The sequence below is a fragment of the Lepisosteus oculatus genome, chromosome 23 (genome assembly GCF_040954835.1).
Source record: "Lepisosteus oculatus isolate fLepOcu1 chromosome 23, fLepOcu1.hap2, whole genome shotgun sequence".
Taxonomy (NCBI): Eukaryota; Metazoa; Chordata; class Actinopteri; order Semionotiformes; family Lepisosteidae; genus Lepisosteus; species Lepisosteus oculatus.
The window spans coordinates 15,373,948-15,386,036 of record NC_090718.1 but is presented as its reverse complement, the minus strand read 5'-3'; the positions used below and the strand labels follow the sequence as shown (position 1 = coordinate 15,386,036).

The following is a 12,089-nucleotide window of genomic DNA, read 5'->3' as shown; positions in this document are numbered from 1 at the left end:
GAATTACCTTGGCCCATGACTGGAGCTGGGTGCAGCGCCCTCTAAAGGACGCGTCCTGCATGTGCAGAATAGGGAGGGTGTGTAACACTTCTGGTATCCTGGTCTGTAACACACACATGGGCCTCCAGGGCAGCAAAGAAAAGCAAATTTCTGATAAACCCAGTTTTTACATGTTTCTCTTTTAATAAAACCTCTCACATTTTGCATACAAAGGTGCATCCAGTGCCACAACAAAGCAGAGCCAGCGTGCTTGCGGTCTGACCCCAGAGATAAAAGCGCAGCTTTCAGCACAACAGGTCACTCACTTTAGTGACAGAATCAGCAGTGAAGCACTACTGACCACTGCACAGAGCCTGACACAGCCTGTGGTCAAGATATACTCACACACAGCACACCTGCAGGAAAGCTACAAAAGCCAAGAGTTTAAAATAAAGTGATACAATTGTGTCCGACTATGATTGGAATAAGCAAGCAGTTCAGCACTCAGAGCAGGAAGAGGACCTACGAAAGTTTAACAGAACTTAACGGAAGTTAAGGTTTCCAATTTATATGATCAAAACCCTAACGTTTTAGATCCCAGAATCAAGAAAAAAGTAAGACAAATGCTAACCTGATAGCAACGTTCTGCATCTCAAAATAATCCCCTCAGTAAACACATGAAGCCAGTTCAGACTCCCCAAACCGAGATACTGTGAGACACAACGTAGTATCATGGTATTCAGGAAATGGGGACACAGGGTGTGGAATTAATAAAGCATGAGGTAATGTACAGTGATTTGTTTCCCCATCAATTAAAACCTGCAGCTTTCTTTTTTTTTGCTGAGCTGACCACAGCTGATCCACACAAATACAGAACACGGGTGAACCCGGAGAGCTTTTGTGGACATTGGCTTTGTCAAAGAAAACTCAGTCCTCACTCAGGCTGGGAGACTGTCAAACAGAGATCTTTAATTCAGTCAGCTGAAGGGGAGCATATCACAGAGGAAGGTTTTCCCCCACCACTCAGGAAGACATGCTCCCTGGACTGACGTGACACTTTCCTTTCTATACATTAAAAGTAGGCAAGACTTTAACATATCAAAGGAACATACAGGGGAAAGGGGCAGTGTCAGAAGTCAAACAAACAGGACAGGGAGATGCCAATCTGTCTCACTTCTCTCTGGTTGAATGGGTGTGAAGAATCACAGGCTTTAGTTTGCACCTACGACAGTGGTCTCAGGTGCAAACAGAAAACCTTTCCGGTGCACAGTCACCATCTTGACCTTTTCACTCGGTCTTCCACAGCTTCAATCCCCTCGATCGATATTATACTGGCAGAAAGCAGTCCCCAGTAAGGGTTGCTCTTCTTCTTCTGTGCAAAGCAATGTCGTTCTCCTACCGACTTTCAGGACGCGCAGGGGAGAAAGCACGCGCCCTGCCCGGAGCGCACCAGTCCTCTGACACCTCTGTTCCCTGCGTCTCTGCCAGGGCTGCAGCCACTCAGCCCCGTGCCACTCTTGGACTCCATGCCCAGGCACGACAGCAGAGAGCTGAGATCTTCCCTACGACAGAGACCACCATCACCGCTGCCAACACGTCAGATACGACTACACGGCACCGAGCAATGAAGCAGCAGCACTGCTCGCAGATGAACACCATCCACCGGGCGAGGTGAGCCCGACTCCAGGTAGCAGGAGACGCCAGAATGAGGGCACAGCCTTTTAAAAAGAGCCACCGATGTCCAGATCACATTTCTTTATTGCCACCGCTGGACATATTACAGCGACTTGTAATGTTGTAATCTGAATTAGCTCTTTTTTTTTTTGGCTCTTTCATTCCTGCTTTGAGGAACCCATTGCTGACGGGAATCATGGCTCTATTACTCCTTTCCCTCAGTCAGACCTCCGCAAACAAAACGAAATCAGTCCAAAACCACCCACACTATCAATGTCATCAATAAGCCCAATGTCGCTTTGCAGACCTGAGTCACTGACACACCTGGGAAGCAGCAAGTTAGACGTGTCACAGTCAAGCAGGCCTGCCACACACACCCTTCAGACAGAACGAGCCTGAGAACATTTCCCTTCCAAAACCACAGATCAGGGTCATCGACGCCTGCTTGTCACACGCGAGAGTCACGGTGCTTTTGAGCGATCGGGAGCAAAATCATACCCTGACCCACCGAATGCCAGTCCCATCAGCAGCCCTCCTCTTCATAATTGAACTGGAAACCCTCACAACAGCTGAGGTTACAAACCTGGCAATACAGCATACAACAGAGAAACTAAAAAATACAGTAATCAACTTGCCCCCCCTCAAGAGAATAAAGACACTCTCTCAACAGATAAACTCAACAATACAGTGCACAACAGATAAATTTAACAATACAGTAAACAACAGATAAACTCATCAATACAGCGCACAACAGATGACCTCATCAGTACCTACTTCATGGCTTGTGACCCTGCTGAACAAGCTATCACACCAACGAGCAGTGCAGCACCTGAGCGAACAACAGCTTTGCCGGCGAGCACCGCTGTAGCCAGCGTGTCTGGAAAACGCAGCCAGTTCTCTAGAAACACCGCAAGCCTCAACACTGGGACCCAGCATCCCCAGACACCAGCCTGTCTTCTCGGTGGGCAGGCGATGTCCACACGCTGCCAGAGAATCAGGTGGTACAGAAATTAAACAGGCAGTTCGAGTAGGGAGCTGCAGCAGCACGCAGAGGCTGCAAAGGAACAAGTACAGGTTTATTCCAGGCTGAAAAGAGAAGAGAGGAGACAAAAAGTTTTGGCTCTGGAGCCTTCTTCGGGTGTGCAAATTAATTAAACAAAACAGGTAAAGGAAAGATTAATGTTGTGACTGCTAAATAAATAGAAATGAGGTGCTGACATCCTGACTCCAGGCCCAGAGGTCCTTCGCCTGAGGTTAGCTGTCAATTGCTCTTGAAACCTCTGGAGGCCACAGCCACTGGCCCCTGGAGAATGAACACAGACTGGAATCCATGTGACACACAGGAGCAGGAGGGCAGAGCAGGATGCGGGTGAGCTGGGAGCAGTGACATCAGGCCCGGATCGGGACCGTTCCAGGATGCCGCTCCCAGGAGGCCTTCCGAGCAGCGCGCCCGGAGGGAACGTGGCGCCCGGGAGACGAGAGGAGACCGCCCGCAGCCTCGCTCCGAGCTGTAACGGAACGGGGGATCGAAACTTGTCCAGACTGTAAACTGTGAAGAGCTGCCCTGAGAAAAGTCTCCTGTGGCAACACCAGGGCAGGGGTCGGCACCATCCAGAGACACGGAGGAGTTTCTTCTTCAACACGAACCATCCCTCCAGAGAGGGAAGGGCAGGGGTCTCCTTCTGGTCATTTTTGCTTTCCTTCCACAGGCGCCCCTGTATACGGACTTTCTTCTGGGGACCTGCGGCCACACAAACCTTCCCGTCTGCGGGCTGATCCTCCACCACAGACGAGGCGCCGGAGCCCGGCGACAAGGGATCGGAGCCGGAGATCGACGGAAGAGCACGTCGCAGAGCGCAGCGTAGGTCGTCACCGTGACAGTACAAGCCCCGTTCGGGTCACCTCTCGTTCCGGCACAAAGAGAAACTAAAAGGCGGCTGGAAAAAAAAAAGTGAAAGCGACCGAGCTTCACCAGCCTGGTGCAGAAAGAGCAGCCGAAGCTCACCCATGTACGCAGAAACGTGCCCGCTGCTTGGCCGGGCTGAAGCCGAGTCCTCCCTCTTGCAGCGGGAGAGGTCGACACGGAGATCAGGCCAGCATCACGGTGTCCATTCCCTGCTGCCTGAAAATGACTTCCATCCTCAGGTCCTAATTTGTGGCTAAAAGACTCTTCTCTGCCGTTTTACACAGCGAGCATCCGGCCCCTGTATCTGAAACAAGATCACTCACAAATGCATTCAAAGGTCAATTGGTTCAACTACGCTGGTTTCTCAGAAGGGCCTCTTTGACAGTCAGTGATCACTCCTTGGTCCTAGCAGCTGGTGGTTAAAACGGGGTCACAGAGCCCGAGCTCCTGCGTGTCGGGCTGTCACCCCCAGGCCCGCGGGCCCCGGCGACCCCGGAGCCCCCCTCTATCTCAGCGTGACCTGCAGCTGCAGGGGGAGCAGCCTGCGCAGCTGCAGCTGCATGCCCAGGGCCTGGCTGTACGACAGCGCCCGGTCGCAGGACTGGTAGGTCAGCCTGTAGCAGAGGCTGGCGTGGCCCATGTGGGGGTGGCGGAAGCGGTCGACCAGAGCCACATCCCGCACGGCGTCCCCGGAGACCCGCCGCACCAACGCGTGGAACGCCAGCTCGTCGAAGCTCTCCGGCTCCACCCAGAAGCTGATGTCGTGCGTGTAGGAGGGGGGGTAGAGGGAGAAGCTGGAGAAGGGCCGGACCTCCTTCCGGGCGAACTGCGCTAGGAAGCGGGGATCCCCGCTCCACAGCATCCTCCAGTCGGGCAGGGAGAACACCTGGCACGCCAGCAGGTCCAGGTTGAGAGTAGCCGCGCAGACCTGCAGGTCCTGGGACAGCTCTCCTCTTGGCGGGAGTGCCGCTATCCTCCCCACTCTGGGGACGCCCCTGAAATTCACCCACAGCTGCGGCGCGGGGCCGCCCGTATCCTCCTCGAAGGAGACCGCGGGCACTGCGGGGTCTCGGGGGGCAGCCTGCCCGTCAGCAGCGCCCAAGGCCGCCTCCAGGCAGCACCGGAGCAGCTGGCAGGGCCGGGAATCCGCTCGGAACGCCCCCAGCAGGAGGAGCTCGTGGAAGGCCGGCGGGCTGCTCTTAGAGACAGGGAGCCTCCGAAAGACCAGGCCGCTCACAGCGTGGAGCGTGCCGGCCCGGAATTCCCTGTGCCCGCAGACTTCCCGGGCGTGGAGGAGCAGGGAAGGCCGGAGGCCGTACCCCTTGGTCTCGCTGTCCTGGGGGCCATTGGGCGCGGAGTCCCCCTCCTCCCCGTCCACCCGCGCCCTCGTCTCGGTGGGTCTGATCCAGTAGACCCGGGCCGGGCTGACGTCGGGCCCGCAGTCGGAGAGCAGGCCCGGACAGGCGCGGAAGAGCTCCGGGAAGTCGCTCTCGAGCCTCTGCACGGGCCAGGGAGAGCGCAGCTCCCTGAGGAGCAGATCCAGGAGGATGCGCACGGGGTGCGAGGAGTTCTGGCCCAAGACATTCCTGGGAAGAAGAGAACCGTTTTTGTGTCTCATGAATTCTCTCTCAGGCAGCGCCTCTTGACGGAAGAGGAACAGATAGATACAGATCCCCCGCTGAGCGACGGTACGTATGGGATGGGGAAGTGTGACAGGGATCTGCGATGAAGGATGATGGCTGTAAGGGAAGATCTGTGCCATCTCTTTGCAGGAGCCAGCTCACCTTTGCCCAGAGTAGCAATATAATGATTAACGTGATATAACATATAAGGTCTTTTTTTTCACATTACCATTCAAATCAACACAAATAAGGAAGTGCACAGGACCTTTGCACTTGAGTTGACCTCAGAGAGCTTAGTGTGGTGACTCTTATCGCACCCCTGGAGCAGGACTGCTGGAGAGCCAGCAGGCCAGGAAATAAGCAGAGGCTTGGAAAACAGGTGAAGGGTGCTAATAATAATAATAATAATAATAATAATAATAATAATAATAATTGCTAACACTTATATAGCGCTTTTTCTGGACACTCCACTCAAAGCACTTTACAGGTCATGGGGATCCCCTCCACCACCACCAGTGTGCAGCCCCACCTGGATGATGCGACGGCAGCCATAGTGCGCCAGAACGCTCACCACACACCAGCTCTCAGTGCGGAGGAGAGCAGAGTAATGTAGCCAATTCATAGAGGGGGAGTATTAGGAGGCCATAATTGATAAGGGCCAATGGGAAATTTGGCCAGGACGCCGGGGTTACATCCCTACTCTTTTCGAGAAACGCCCTGGGATTTTTAATGACCACAGAGAGTCAGGACCTCGGTTTTACGTCTCATCCGAAGGACGGAGCTTTGTGCAGATTGTAGCACTTCCCCTGTTAAATACCCATTATAGCGATCAATTTAAAAGATTGAAGGAAGACTTGCAGGTCAACAGAACCAGCATGTTGAGTGTCCAATCACTACTGTCCATAAAGGTTTTGACAAGTGATCTATGGTTTCCTACCCACCTGGAAACCTACCAAAGACCTGATTCCAATATCACCGACTCTGAATGCAACAGTGTGGTTTTAGAGAAAACAGATTTTACTTTTTCATCCAAACGTTCAGATGCTTTGTGAAGTTTATTTTCTGAAACGCGGTGCAGAGACCCCGCGCAGCGTGGGAGTCGGGGGCCAGCTGGGGCCCCCAGCCCGTTCCCGACTCCAGTACCTGCCGAAGCTGTGGCTCAGCTCCTCGGGCACCTCAAAGCCAACGCTGCCCCTGGCCAGCCTCGCTTCGGCCTGCACGCTCTCCGGGGGGGCGCAGGGCAGGCTGCGAGTGAAGACGTGGGTCAGGGCCCCCTCCGCGTGGAAGGTTTTGTCCTGGCTCCTGAAAAGAGAAGAGGAAACGTGAACGAAGGACAGCTCGTGTTCTCAGCACGGCGTTGCCTTCCCGTGTTAAAATGAGCTGGTTGTACAGAGAGGCTAGCAGACGACGGAGCAGCAGGAGCCTGAGTGGATCTGCAGACCTCCGCCATCACAAGGCTTGGCCATGGGGATTCACCAGCGGAGGGCCCCCGGGAGATCGGAGCAGGACGAGGCCCTGGGCGGCACGCTGGCGGAGCAGAGCCCCTCACCTGTAGCCCGTGCTCCTGTAACCGTGGTACTTGGCGCCGTCGAAGGGGCGGATCTCGCTGAGGATGAATCCCGCCTCCGCAGCCATGGCAACGGCCTGCCAGCTGTTGTGCCACTCTCTCATTGGCTGGTCAGCGGGCGTGCCCCCCTGCCCGTTGCACAGAGTCACGTGGACCTCGCCGCTGTCCTTCAGCACCTGGGCACAGCTGGAGAGGACAAGAGTCCCGCTTGAATATACACTGTCGTCAACCAGTCAGACAGAGCTGCTTCAGGGTGCTCAGTTTGACAGCTGTTTGGAGCACCCATCACCCTTTCAACACCTTACTGCGAATTCAGAATGCAGCAGCTAGAATTGTTACCAGGAGCAGAAAGTACGACCATACAACCCCCATACTTAACTCTTTCCATTGGCTTCCCGTCAGGCTGTACATGCCATTGTGTATCTCTATCTTGGCCCACCAGGCAGATACATCTGTTCTGACCAGACTATCCTATTCTCCTCCCCACATGTCCAGATGGCGCCTGGGCTGGGCATCATCTGAGTTGGATGCTGCATCACTGCCCTGGATCCAAGAGGGACATTGTGGATATAGCTATCGTTTAAGAGGAATTTACTGGTCTACAGAGATCTGCATGGAGTACTAACACACAGAAGACATGATGGATGTATTAATACCTCCATGTATTAATAATTAGTTTTTCCTTTTTTAATTGTATAATGTTAGCAGAGGGGTTGGGCAGACAGTTGACCTTGGACCCCTAGAGGTTTCTTTTCTCCTTACTAAGGAGTTTTTGGTTCCTCTCCTCCGTTGCCTTCTGGTCTTTTCTGTTCTGTATTCACAACATGTAAGGTCACTTACTTTGTAAAGCGCCTTGGGGCAACCTTGTTGTGAAAGGCGCTATATACAAAATTCACTGAATTGAAAGCTAACGCAAAGAAACGCCAATTAGAAAGGAACTGTAACTGTCAGAAATGCAGAAAACTCCGTGACACGACACTGAAACACAGTTTTCCCTTCTGGAGGTGAAGTGGTAGGAATGTACATCCTGCGGAGCCTGACGGCAAAGGGAACACAACTTACAAACTCCCCGGCCCTGTGGCTGCACCTTTCTGCTCCGCCCCACGGGTTCCGGTAGGGCTCACCTGAGGAAGAACTTGGCCAGCAGGCTGCGGTTCCTCTTCACGCCCGCCTTCCTGCCGCAGTGGGGGAAGTTGAAGATGATGTGGTCGAAGAGCTGCCCCGCCAGCGCCGGGCACTCCCCCAGCCGGGTGCTGTCCACTGCGAAATGCACCTCCGCCCCTGAGTGCCCACAACGAAACAGCTGACACCCCCTGCCAGTCACCCCGCTGCCCTGCTGCCACCTTGTCCCCCGCGGAGCCCCATCTTTCCCGTCCCTGCGCTCACTGAGCCATGCCTCCCACGGTTCCTATCGTGCTGCACCAGTCCTCCCACATGCTGGCAATCGACTGTGCTTCCTGGCACCAACACCAGCTGGTGGGCAAAGCCAGCTCAAGCTGGAGCTGGGCAATGCAATCGCGCACACCAAACGATCAGCCATGCGCACAAACGCCAGAGCGGAACGGAGGGGTTTCAGCCAAGCGCAGGGCGAACTCCATGATCAGGAGTTTGAGCCTAGGTCTCACATTACTGGACAGCTGGGATCAAGATTCCCAGAGGAAAGGAATCCAGGGACTAGGGTGTGAGTAGTCAGCCTAGGCACAGCGACCCCTGCGGATTCTCGGACACTAGCAGGAAAGAGGCACATTTGCCGTACTCGCCTTTCTACCAATCAGCACCAAACGTCCGGTATGGGTGGATAGGTGGCTTGAGGGGGGGGCGGGCAGGGCGGGGCAGAGGAGTCTGGCCACACCCCCTCACTCTCCCCTGTGTGCGGCTGAAGGGTTTACAGCTGGGAGCCAGGAAGTGAAAAACACACAACCTGCGATCCCGAATCAGGTGGCCATACAAATTTCTAAATCTATTTTTTAAGTGATCTTTAAAGTGATTTTAAGCGATTTTTAAAACAAAAAAAGGAGTAAAAACATAAATGCAGAATAACAATAAAGAATGCTGTTTCAATGCACCAGGACCTTTATAGCACAAGACTAAATAAATGCAGGATGAAATCTGGTAAAATCAAACAACGATAATTCTGGTATTAATGATAATGCTGCATGTTAATATCGGCCACCAGTGCCAGTAAATGCGACCTGTGTCCCTCTGTGCCAGAGTCCAGTTCATCTAGAGATCAAGAGCATGGGTTCCCAACTCCAGTCCAGAGTCCAGCAGGCTTTCTATGTCTCCCGGAGCTATAAACAGCTCTTCGCCCCGGGAGAAGTGTGAAACTGATCCAATTAGGGTTTTACTTGACCAGTTCATCCCTTCTGCACAGCCTCCAGCAGCTAGAGCTACAAGGAGATACAGACACCCCGCCGGACTGCAGACCCCGGGGTTCGGAGCTGGGAACCCCTGTTCTGGAGCCACGTCAGAGGTGGGCGGAGCAACGTCTAGTCCCACTCGCTGACGTCACTGCGGAGGGCGACGAGGCAGGTGGCCTGTGTGTGTGCGTGCGTGTAAGCGTGTGTGTGGGCCAGTCCTCACCATGCTCTCGGAGGAGCTGGATGTTCTCCTCCGCGCCCTCCTGCTGCAGGACCGCCTCCTCGGCCTGGTAGCAGGTGGCGGTGACCCTGGGGCTGCCCCCGCCGGCCTGGCACAGGGCGGCAGCGAAGGAGAAGTTGCCCTCGCCGAGCAGCAGCACGTCCTGGGGGTCCCGCACCGCAGCGCTGCCTGCGGAGACGGACATGCGCTGAGCTCCACACGCGGTCGCCTCGGCGAGAGGCGGGACGACCAGCTCCTCCTCCTCACACATTCTCAGACCGAGGCACAGAGGCTCCAGAGCAGAACTCCTCCTGAGCACAAGCCCGTTCCCCACGTGCCTTAAGGATCCGATACCACGACGATTCCTTTTTTATTTGGATCTTATATTTAAATCAAATATACAAGGGCAACACCGGACAGGCCTCAGTTCTGTGTAAAACATACACACACACACACACACACACACACACACACACACTGCACCTTGTCTTTGTGATGTTGGCCGATAGTGAACACAGTTATTTTTCACAGGGGTGGAGTGGGACACATACATGAGCACATATTCAGATATTCAGGGTTACCGTGTTAGTACTTAATCACGCTGTGGCACGTATAAAATCATTATTGGGTTAAGCTTAGCTAAGTCTGTTGAACCGGCTCCGATAATCGATTGATGCCTCACGAGGCTGGGGATAGAAAGAAGGATCAACTCCAAGGAACGGGACAAAAACCCGAGGCAGGAAGAGTCACGGACTATCGTGAGGCTCGACTGTATGACAACAGTTTGAAAGCTTGAGCCGTCTCTGTACGGGAGGGTCAACCCAACAGCTGCGCTGCTGTAAGTCCTGGGTTCAGTCAAGGCTGAATCTGCACCAGGCTAGACCTGCTCCTGTCACGGCGGTACGCGTGCCCTCCCCCCGAGAGCTCGGTATAATAAAACAGCCACACTCACTGGGGTCCATTGAGGGAATGTGACTTTTCAACAGGCCAGTTTCCGACCCTGGAGAAACAGAGCAACATGTTACATCTCTATAATGTACAAACCGAGCCCATCGCTGGTGACACACACTACGATCTGTCACACTTTTAGAGAAGAACCAAGAATATCAGATACTGCACTTCACACCCCCCCGTTAAAAGTTATTCATGCTTAACATTAGTTTATATTACATTACCCTTATGTATTTAAACTAATAGCTTAAATGTAAGTAATACGCGCGCCATTTGGTAAATCCAGTTGGTAATTTAGAAAATTACACTCTAATCGCTGTGGTTATCAATACTGAAACACGCCGGTGCCAAGGCACTTAACACGTTAATTACCTAAATTAAAATCTCCTCTCTTCCAACGCAGTTGAAAGTGAGGCCAAGTAATGAGACAACTCACGCTGGAAGAATAATATAGGTTTATCTAGATATTGATAGGACTGTAGATTCCGCCGCTCCGCTTCCCGTGAGTTTCCAGCACGTCTGTCGAGCAACTGGGCTCGCTGTATCTCCCGAGGGAATTTCCTAACAGCAGAGAAGACACAGATACAGCACCTTCACCACTGCAAATGAATGAAACGCCACTCCTGAGAAACTCGATTTTAACATAGTTTCTTTCTTACCGCAGTAGCTCACCATAGCTCACTAAATAAACACTGTTATCAAAGGTACATAAGAGCGTCAGTAAAAAAAAAAATAATTCGCTATGGGAGCTCCGGTTTACAACTCCCTGAAGGAAACCACACGGTGAACTCATACACGACTAGAGTATAAACAGGACAATGTATTTGCTGTTGATAGATATTATATTACAAATTCGTTTTGTTTCCAGACGACCGGGCGGTTATTTAGAAGTTGTGCAACAAAAAGCGCTTAGAAAACACAGTTTACAAAGTGTTCCGCCCACGCGTGTTTCCACGCCGGACGACTGTACTGCGACACACCGGGGGCGGGACATAGAAATTGACACTCCCTTCCGCCAATGAGATGCGGGAGAATCGGCGAAAGGCGGGACTTTTAATTGGATTACTCGATGCGCGATTGATCACTCTAACCTGCTGCTCGCTGTCATTGATTTGCCTGCTATCAGTCATGCGCCCGAACTCTACCAAACGCAGGGCGTCGTGACTGACCGCTGCAGTCCATCTCACGAACAGCAGCTTGCCACCTTTAAAGAGACAGATCGAATTTATTATTGGAATTGATTTATCCAATTGAGTCTGTAATCATTGAAGGGGAAAACAATAATTCCTTACATTTATATAGCGCTTTTCTGGACTCTCCACTCAAAGCTCTTTACAGGTCATGGGGATCCCCTCCACCCCCACCAGTGTGTACCCCCACCTGGATGATGCTCCAGTCCGCTCCCCACACACCAGCTCTCAGTGGGGAGGAGAGCAGAGTGATGAGGCCAGTTCAGAGATGGGGATTATTAGGAGGCCATGATTGGGAAAGGCCAGGGGGAAATTTGGCCAGGATACTGGGGTAACACCCCTACTCTTTTTGAGAAACTCCCTGGGATTGACCACAGAGAGTCAGGACCTAGTTTTTATTGTTTCATCCAAAGGACAGCGCCTTTTTACAGTATAGTGTCCCCGTCACTATACTGGGGCTTTAGGACCCACACAGACTGCAGGGTGAGCGCCCCCTACTGGCCTCACTAACACCTAACAATGATCCATACTCTTACACTGATTTAATATTAGCCATACCTGTTACACCTGTCATTCCGGCTGCATTTCGATGGAATTTCAGATGCCTACACCAGTTCAAG

The 12,089-nt window shown here is 52.8% G+C and overlaps 1 protein-coding gene across 4 annotated transcripts; it reads right to left on the bottom strand.

The window, feature by feature from the left end:
• Positions 1–165: 165 nt before the first annotated feature.
• fdxacb1 (ferredoxin-fold anticodon binding domain containing 1) lies at positions 166–11,193 on the bottom strand. Of its 4 annotated transcripts, XM_069182964.1 has the most exons (8): positions 10,939–11,193; positions 10,716–10,840; positions 10,281–10,328; positions 9,332–9,517; positions 7,873–8,029; positions 6,731–6,934; positions 6,325–6,483; positions 166–5,145 (listed from the first exon to the last, which is right to left on the bottom strand). In XM_069182964.1, the coding sequence occupies exons 1-8, from the start codon at positions 11,070–11,072 to the stop codon at positions 4,065–4,067; spliced, it is 2,094 nt and encodes a 697-aa protein (XP_069039065.1). In that variant the 5' UTR covers positions 11,073–11,193; the 3' UTR covers positions 166–4,064. The 4 variants fall into 4 exon arrangements, with proteins under 4 accessions (XP_069039065.1, XP_069039066.1, XP_069039067.1 ...); XM_069182965.1 differs by having other exon boundaries at positions 10,716–11,193; XM_069182966.1 differs by lacking the exon at positions 10,939–11,193 and having other exon boundaries at positions 10,652–10,724.
• Positions 11,194–12,089: the final 896 nt, after the last annotated feature.